General features: G+C 42.1%; 1 protein-coding gene and 1 non-coding gene across 2 annotated transcripts; one reads left to right on the forward strand and one right to left on the reverse strand.

The window, feature by feature from the left end:
• Window positions 1-1,453: 1,453 nt before the first annotated feature.
• On the reverse strand, window positions 1,454-3,239 carry LOC110943390. Its single transcript, XM_022185142.1, has 3 exons — window positions 2,898-3,239; window positions 2,370-2,447; window positions 1,454-1,537 (listed from the first exon to the last, which is right to left on the reverse strand). Exons 1-3 carry the CDS (start codon window positions 3,237-3,239, stop codon window positions 1,454-1,456), a joined length of 504 nt encoding a protein of 167 aa, XP_022040834.1.
• Window positions 3,240-7,682: 4,443 nt separating this feature from the next.
• Window positions 7,683-7,788, forward strand: LOC118492645. The gene has a single exon (XR_004894649.1). It is a non-coding gene; the product is annotated as a small nucleolar RNA R71 (small nucleolar RNA).
• The last annotated feature ends 2,024 nt before the right edge of the window (window positions 7,789-9,812 follow it).

Here is a 9,812-nt window from a genome sequence, read left to right on the forward strand (position 1 = left end):
ACGAGGCATAATCCACATGTTGTGGATCCTCAACAACCGGCCTTCCGGCATGCCAATCTGCATGCATCCTCCTCGCTTGATCGTCATGATATCTATTATTCGTTTCCACCTCTCGAGAATACACCAATGTGCGGTTCCACGACTCTTGGCGATCAAAGCTATGTTTTAACGACCGCTCTATGCTTGCACTATTCCTCGTGTTCTGATCATACAACGTCCTCTCCGACCCCGACCATGTATCAAAAATAGATGCCGGAGGACGTTGACTTTCAATCACCTGTTGCATTGTACCATTATAAGCCCAACCCGGCTCATAAGTTTGTTGCGCATAGTCGTAAAACATACCACCGTGACCTCCACCATGACCCCCTTGACCCACATTCAAGTTCACCCCACCTTGCGGTTGCTCCTCATAATCTTCATCCCCGCTTGGGATCTCTGCTTCACTCTCGGGTTCATCCTCTTCACCCGGTAACAAATCCCTTGCATTCGCCTTAAGAGCTCTCCACCTTTGGCCTTGCGACTTTAACTTATGATAACGCTCCGTCTGAGTATACGTCCAAACACTCCCCAACTTATCCAACGTGAAAGGTTGGTGCCTTTTTGTTGCTCCCTGATCTTCCGATGTTATCGCCTTCTGTTGTTTCATCAATCCCGTAATTATTCGACAATAAGGGACGATGTCTCTTCCATACTTATTTCGGCAGATCCATAAGTGGTGCATGATAAGGTAACGTATCGGGAAACGTGGAGCCCCATGCATCAACGAATAAAGAACGGGTACCTCCGGAAACCTCACCTGTTCTTTGTCTCCCCTTCGTGGAATGACATTCAGAAGACAGATTGTATGCAACAGTTTAGCTTCTATCTTCAAATTCTTCCGGTATAGAATACCACTGTATTTACCGGGTAAGAATAATGCTGCTAACATGTCATTCCATCGAACATGTTTCTCCGGGTTAAGCAAGAGGTCATCGAGAGTGGGAACCATGTACTCACGAGCCGGGAGACTGTCATACTTCCCGAGCTTCTTTAACGTGTCGAATGACATCTCCACCGGTACCCCGTGCACCTTGCCAATCAACTTCATCTGTGACGGCTTGTTAAAATTATGACATTTCAAGGTCGCCATCCATTCTTGTATTTCTGTCATAAATAGGTTACTCTTGTCTTTGTCGAAGCATTTAAGCGCCCCTTCCCAACCTAGCGTCCGAAACTTATCAAACACCCCAAACTGTTGAAACTCCACTTCCCGAACCTCTCGTTCACAAATGAAAGCGGCTGCCTTGTTCTTCAACTTATTCATGCAATCATGGTAGAGTGTCGGTTGCCATTCCTCTGCTTGATCATCTAATGGACCCGAATTCCACACCGGCTTTTCACTCGGATCCAATTCCATCTCTTCTTCGCCTTCACTTTCGCTTTCACTAATACGACCCATATATTGCCTTTTTCACGGTGGTTGTTCCTTTTGTTTGCCTTTGCCTTTCGATGAAGATGAACTTGATCCCGCTTGTTCTTTTGTCTTAGCCATTTCCTACACGCATGAGACAAGCAACAAAAGCAAACACAAAATTAAATCCTCTTTTCCAAAACATCCCCACACTTGCTTGTTATCATGGTTGTAGATGTTAGTGAACCAAAAGTATCTCAAAATTTTTTCAAAAATTGGGCATGGTGTCTCTACAATGTAGAACATCCCAAAAGTTCACTACTTTAACCACAAATCCTACATCTACAACCAAAACCATGTTCAAATAATCGATTTCATAATCATATCTAAGAACAAGCAAGTGGGCATGAACAAGTAACCTAAATCACCTTACTTTTCACAATGTAGCACCAAAATATAACAAAATCAGCTTTCATACCTTTGTTTGAAGATGCACAAGTGCTTGTGAAACTAAAACTCCAAAAACCCCCAGATAATCTCGAACTAGGGTTTGGGATTCGGACCCAAAAACCGTGTTTTCCCCTAAATCTCTCGTCAAAATCAACAAGCTTGTGAAAAATTAGCCAAGTTAGACTAAAATTTCACTTGATTTGGACAAAAATTGAAGGAATTATGAAAGATTGAAGGTAGAAGAGCTATGGAGGTTGTGGTGGGTCTTGAGAAGAAGAAGATGATGGTGATGGAAGAATGTAGAATGAAAAGAATATGTGTGGCTGGGATTAACTCACGTGAAGTTGTGTTTTTATGTTTTTTTTTATATACAAGCGGACCCCAAACGTCGGACACAAAAAATCTCCGCACCGTAAATTACGGTCTCACCGTAATTTACGGTGAGACCTGGACATGTGTTCTTCGCCGTAAGTCAGTAGACTTCTACCATAAAACTTCAAAATTTCTTAACTCCACCGTAAATTACGGTATGACCGTAATTTACGGTAAAAACTGAACCTGAAATCTCACCGTAATTCAGTAGAGTTTTACCGTAATGCCCAATCTATTTTAACAACCACCGTAAATTACGGCCATATCGTAATTTACGGTGCACACTGGGCATCTTTGCTTCGCCAAAACTTGAGGTTTTTATGTGAAAATTTTTAGATTTTTTAATTTTTTTTCGACTTTTTTATGTTTTTTAATTTTTTTCAAAACTTGTAAAAATTACCCTACCCCCTCAAAAATCCCGTGTTGTCCTCAACACAATGTAAGAGCAATTCGTGACCCGAACATCCCCACACTTGTTTCGAACACGGACTTCGAGGAACTATGGCAATTGTGCAAATTATACAAAACAAAACAAAACAAAATACTACTATATACACTACCGAACCTGGGCCTCTCATGGTTGTTCCTCATCGACCGGGCGTAAGATGTAGCCCGCTTTGTCAAGCTCCAAGTTGTTGATGTCATTTCCCTCCAAGTACGGCTTCAAGCGGTGACCGTTCACCGTTTGTTGTTTCAATGTTTGCTCGTCTTGGATGTCTACATCACCAAATTGCCCAACTCTCCGAATGACATACGGACCCATCCATTTGCTTTTAAGCTTGCCCGCGAACATCTTCAATTGTGAGTTATACAACCAAACTTTCTGCCCCACTTCAAATGTTTTCTTTCTCAATTTTGCATCATGCACTTTCTTGAGTTTATCTTTATAGGCCGATGCACATTCATACGCCTCATCTCGAATCTCTTCTATCTCGCTCAATTGCAACTTTCTCAACTTACCCGCCTCATCGTAATCCGCGTTGACTGTCTTGATCGCCCAATGTGCCCGATGCGCCAACTCCATTGGCAAGTGACAACCCTTACCATACACCATCCGGTAAGGTGTTGTGCCAATAGGAGTCTTGTAGGCCGTACGGTATGCCCACAAAGCATCATCTAACTTGCTCGACCAATCCTTTCTATCCATTCTTACCGTCTTCATGAGAATCTCTTTGATTTGACGGTTGGACACTTCAACTTGTCCACTCGTTTGCGGATGGTAAGGTGTGGCAACTCGGTGGTTCACGCTATACCTTTTCAATAATTTTCCGAAGTTGAAGTTCTTGAAATGTGAACCACCATCACTTATAATAACCCGCGGGATTCCAAAGCGAGAGAAGATGTTGGATTGAACAAATTTACAAACAACCGAGTGGTCGTTCGTTCGTGTTGCAATAGCCTCAATCCACTTCGAGACATAATCCACCGCCACCAAAATGTAAAGAAAGCCATTCGAATTCGGGAACGGACCCATAAAATCTATACCCCATACATCAAATATTTCTACAACCAAGATTGGTTGTAATGGCATCTCATCCCTTTTTGATATGCTTCCCATCTTTTGACAATTAATGCAATTCCTAGCAAACTCAATTGCATCCTTGAAAATGGTGGGCCAATAAAACCCACAAGAAAGAACCCGATAGCCTGTTTTATGCCCACTAAAATGATCCCCGCAAGCGGACGAATGGGCATGAGTCAAGATTTCCAACACTTCCGTCTCGGGCACACACCTCCGTATAACTTGATCCGGTCCGATCTTGAAGAGATCCAGCCCATCCCAAATGTATTGCTTCACTTGGACCATGAATTGTTGTCGACGCTTTTTGGTCCAATGAGTTGGAATGGCACCCGTGGCTAAATAGTTGACATAATGAGCATACCACGGTGCAACGAAAGTGGAAACGCCTAAAAGTTGCTCATCGGGGAAACTTTCATTGATTTCACTCACATCATCGATCCCTTCCACCGGAATCCGAGACAAATGATCCGCTACTACATTCTCACTTCCTTTCTTGTCTCGGATCTCTATATCGAACTCTTGTAATAATAAGACCCACCGAATCAAACGCGGCTTCGCATCCTTTTTCTCCATCAAGTACCGGACCGCACTATGATCCGAATAAACCACTACCTTGCTTCCCCAAATATACGAGCGAAACTTATCCAAAGCATACAACACCGCTAGTAATTCCTTCTCGGTTGTGGTGTAGTTAAGTTGTGCTTCGGATAAAGTTTTGCTTGCATAGTAAATAACCACCGGTTTCTTGTCAACCCGTTGACCCAAAACTGCACCAATAGTGGTGTCACTCGCATCACACATTATCTCGAACGGCTTTGACCAATCGGGTGGTTGCAAAATAGGCGCCTTGACCAAGTGTTCCTTCAAAACAGTGAAAGCTTGCATACACTCGTTAGTGAAATCAAATGGGACATCTTTTAATAACAAGTTGCATAAGGGTTTGGTGATAACACTAAAACCCTTAATGAAACGTCTATTAAAACCCGCGTGTCCCAAGAATGACCTTAAACCCTTAACATTTTTCGGAGGTGGCAAAGATGATATTACCCGTATCTTTGCCTTGTCCACCTCCATACCCCTTTCAGAAATCACATGGCCCAACATAATGCCCTCTTGCACCATGAAATGACTTTTCTCCCAACTTAACACTAAATTTTTCTCAACGCACCTTTTTAAAACCTTTTGTAATTCGTTGAGACAAGCATCAAAAGTAGTGCCAAAAATGGAGAAGTCATCCATAAATACTTCGAGCGACTCTCCAACCATGTCCGAGAAAATACTCATCATACATCGTTGGAAAGTTGCCGGAGCATTACACAAGCCAAATGGCATTCGCCTAAAGGCAAAGGTGCCATATGGACATGTGAAGGTGGTCTTGTGTTGGTCATCCGGGTGTATGGCGATTTGATTGTAACCCGAATACCCATCTAAAAAACAATAATATTTTTGACCCGACAGTTTTTCAATAATTTGGTCAATAAAAGGTAGCGGGAAATGATCCTTAGAAGTGGCGGCATTCAATTTTCGGTAGTCAATACACACCCGCCACCCGGTAACCGGTCGGGTGGCAATTTATTCACCACTTTCATCCTTGACTACCTGAATGCCGGCCTTCTTAGGCACAACTTGGGTGGGACTCACCCAAGCACTATCCGAAATCGGATAGATGATTCCCGCATCCAACCATTTGATTACCTCCTTTTTAACTACCTCCCTTAGGTTCGGGTTCAACCGCCTTTGAGCTTCTCATGTCGGTTTGGCATCTTCGGTTGTGATGATTTTGTGCATGACAATTGATGGACTAATTCCTTTGAGGTCGACAATCGTCCATCCAATAGCACCCTTGTTCTCTTTTAAAACCTCCATCAATGCTTGCTCTTGTGCCAACTCTAAATTAGAGGCAATAATGACCGGTAAGGTGTCATTATCCCCTAAGAATACATACTTCAAATGGCTCGGCAAGTCTTTGAGCTCCAACTTTGGTGGTTCCTCCAATGATGGTTTTGTACCCGAATCGATCTCCACCGGTAGACCCTCGAATTGGTGGGTCCATGGTGGTCTACCTTCTTTCAATGCCATAGCATCTTGCGCTTCCTCTTCAACCCGTAGTGCATAAGCATGTACCTGTTCAGAAAAATCACACAGGCAAATATCCAAACCATCCTCCTCATACTCATGCGGGTTGCATCCATCTACTATGTCTGCCATGAAACACTCATCAACACTGTTAGCATTAGAATTGTTAGTAAAAACATTCAAGCGTATTTTTCTATTTCCAAAAGCCATATCAACTGTACCAAATCTACAATCAATAATAGCGGTGCGGTGCTTAAAAATGGCCGACCCAAAATTATATTTTGTTGTTGCTTAGGGTCCGCCGATGAGTAATCCAAGACTAAGAAGTCCACCGGGTAATAAAACTCATCAATTTTCACAATTACATTTTGAACCATACCCCGAGGCAACTTATGAGACAAATCGGCCAAAACAACCGTCGTCTCCACCCTTGCTAACGGACCAAAGTCATATTGGTCATATAAGCCCCCCCGGAAAATGCTAACTCCGGCTCCAAGATCTAGCAACGCCTTAGCCATTTGAAAATTACCCACTTGTACATTAATCAATGGCGTGCCCGGATCTTGGAGCTTAGGAGGAAGCTCCCCATTTAACACCGCACTCACTTGCCCGGTTAAATCCACCCGCTTAGGCACTTTCTTCTTGTTTTGCCTTTTTTGTGTACATAATTCTTTTAAGAATTTTGCATAAGCGGGGACTTGTTTTATTGCATCGAGAAGTGGAAGATTTATTTTTACTTGTTTAAACATGTCCCACATCTCCTCCTTTTGAGGACCTCTCGATACAATAAAATTTTTCTTTCCCGGGTCAAGTAAGGCCGATGGAAACGGGACTTGACTCAGTTCACCCTCAACTTTGTCATTCTTTTCATTTTCACCCAAACCCGGCTTTTTAACAATTGTTTCTTTTGGTTTAACCGATGAAATTTCATCATCACTTTCAATTCCCGTGACATCCTCAACTACCCCCTCAACCAATTCGGGTGACAAATTGGCTTTAAATTCTTTCCCACTTCTTAAAACACTAACATGATTAATATTAACATTACCTCGTGACGAACCATGTGAAGGGTTTACCTTAGTGTCGCTTGGAAGTTGACCCTTACCCTTCTTCAATTCCGCCACATCGGTTGCTAATTGACCCATTTGGGTTGTTAGTGATTGGATGCTTTTATCACGAACCTCATCCTTTTGCATTCGCACTTCGTCAAGTTGGTTCCGTTTTTGCATCTCCATTTGCATGCTCTTTAGCATCTCCATCACCTCGTTTCCACCCGAAGACCCCCCTTGTTCTTGACCCGTTTGGTATTGCTTTTGATAACCTTGGTTATTTCCTCCTCGGTATCCACCTTGGTCATTGTAAGATTGGCGTGAACCAAAGTTACCTTGGCTACCTTGAAAATTCGGGTTTGCTTGATTTGAAGGGTTCCCATATCTAAAATTCGGGTGGTTCCTCAACCCGGGGTGGTAGGTATTAGAGTTCATGTTGTTGTAGTTCTTACCACCTCCTCCTTGACCTTGACCTTGACCTTGAATCGCATGGACTTCCTCGTATTGCCCGTCCAACATCCCTTGGCAATTTTCAGCCGCATGACCTATTTCGTTACACAAAGCACAAACATCATAAATTTGGTTAGTGGTTTGAACATTACCGTCATCTATGGCGTGCACTTGAGGTCGGGTAGTGGTCGGTCGGGCTCTTCTTGAAGCTTGAGCTTTCCTTTTTGATGTAGTTGCCATGCTTTCCAAGAACTCCCAATCATCGTTCTCATAGTTTGTTCCAAAAGTCCCACCGGTGATAGACATCAAATCACGTGCATCTTCGGCACTCAACCCCTCGTGAAAGGCATTCATCAACTCCCACAATTCAATTCCATGATGAGGGCAGTTTTTAATCATCATATTGAAACGCTCGAATGCCTCATGAAACATCTCACCATGTTGTTGTTGGAAGCTTCTCAACCCCTTCCTTGCATCGTTGGTCTTTTGGGCGGTGTAAAACTCATCCAAGAAAGTTTGTTGCATCTCCCCCCATGTATATATGGATGCCGAAGGTAACGTGTAGAACCATTTTTTCGCCTTCTCTTCCAAGGAAAATTGGAACAAAACCAATTTAATATCGTCGGCCGAAAACCCTTGACTCCCAAAAGTGTTGCAAATCGAGTCATAAGCCTCTAAATGGAAGTAAGGCTCCTCCGTTGCTAACCCCTTGTACTTCGGTAAACTTTGCAAAGAGTTGGTTCTTACTTCAAATGTTCGACCTTGATCATTATGAGGAATGACTACCGGTGAAGGGTTTTGCGTGATTACCGGCCGAAAATGTGCTTCAATGCCCCTCACATTTTCTCTAAGGTGTCTCCTTGGTACACCATACCTACCTCTCGGAATAATAGGACCATTTGGCCTTGGTACTTGCCCTTGCGGTGCGATTGGTTGTTGAAACTGTTGTTGTCGCATCGGTGGGCGTTGAGGTGGTCTTTGAAATTGTTGTTGTACATGTTGTGGCCGGACTTGTTGCAATGGGATAGGTTATGGCATTGGTGGCCCTTGTGGTCTTGGCCGAATGTGTTGTGGTATAAGTTGTTGTTGTGGCATTCCACCAACACTTGCCACCCCTTGAGATTGACTTTGCACATACCCAAACTCCCCTTGATCACCATAACCTCCATAACCGTACCCATCATCATCATACCCCTCAAAATCTTCAAATCCTTCATCATAACCATCTCCTTGAATTCCCGAGGTCTGCCCAAATGGGATGGTCGAATACTGAAAGCCCGATTGTTGTTGTTGTGGTCTAAAAGATGAAGTAGTATGCACAATAGTTGAATTGGGTGCAATTGTGAAGGTGGATGATGATTGCTTCGTTTTTCTTCGAATTCGGACCCCGTGAACCCATTCCAAGCCTCATTAAGTTTTTATAATGTTCCTCAACCCTACCAAATGGCTTGATAAGTTACGGGTGAGTACGGAACTCATTCTTAAGATCCGAAACATACCCGAAAGACATTTAAAAAGCGTTTATGATGTGTGAGTAAGAACGGGATGTGGGAGCGAGTATGCGGGGTAATGAATTAAGTATGTGGGTATGTATGTGTAGATTTAACTTCATTCCAATAGGCTTAAACTTATAAGTAATCATGAATAGGAGTGCGTATGTATATAAGTTTGTTCGTACATGTCTTATTACATGGATGTTTGTAATTAGGATACGTCAGTAATTTGTAGGGAATTATGTAAGTGGTATGTAAGAGTTAGTATGTATGTATGTATGAATGTATTCATGTATTTATGTAAGTATATATGTACGTAAGTATGTTTGCATGAATGTATGTGGGTATGAAATTGTATAAACATACGCGTGTAGTTACTTATACATGAAGTAGGATTTATTGTGCATGAATGAACGGAATCTTGTGTATGTGTTTGTATAGCTTTGTTTGTATAGCTTAAATAAGTTGAGTATTAAGTTACTAATTCAGTGTCTTGAGTATGAAATGAGAATGCAGGTATTCTATTAATGTCCTTATCAAGGTTAAGGAATTGGAATGCACGAATGTACACGGAAAGCATATTCATTAGGATTAGTATAGGAAGAAGGAACGCAGACTGGTCATTGATTACGTATGTTTAGTTTAGGAATGACGTCACCAAATCTAATCGATGCACATGTATGTGGTGAATGCAGGTTGCGCGGACTTAACATCATCATGAAGAATAGAAGGATTAAAGATCGAGTCAAGAGCAATGATTGTACGGAAGAACAGTCACATAGTTTTAGTTATGTAATGTTTTAACATGTGGAAGTAAATGTAAACATTTCCTTTTAGCAAATGCTTAATATTTTGAAATTAGGTCTTCATGTATGTATTGTGTTTAAATTATAAAGAAATTTTAAGGCTGGAATTTCCGTTGCGTCGATATTTAAGTTATTACTTGTTAGGGTGTTACAATAAAGACCTCTGTTGAGCAGCATAATTTGAATATCATTTGCTGTTCT

This window comes from Helianthus annuus, chromosome 5, assembly GCF_002127325.2.
Source record: "Helianthus annuus cultivar XRQ/B chromosome 5, HanXRQr2.0-SUNRISE, whole genome shotgun sequence".
Classification (NCBI taxonomy): domain Eukaryota; kingdom Viridiplantae; phylum Streptophyta; class Magnoliopsida; order Asterales; family Asteraceae; genus Helianthus; species Helianthus annuus.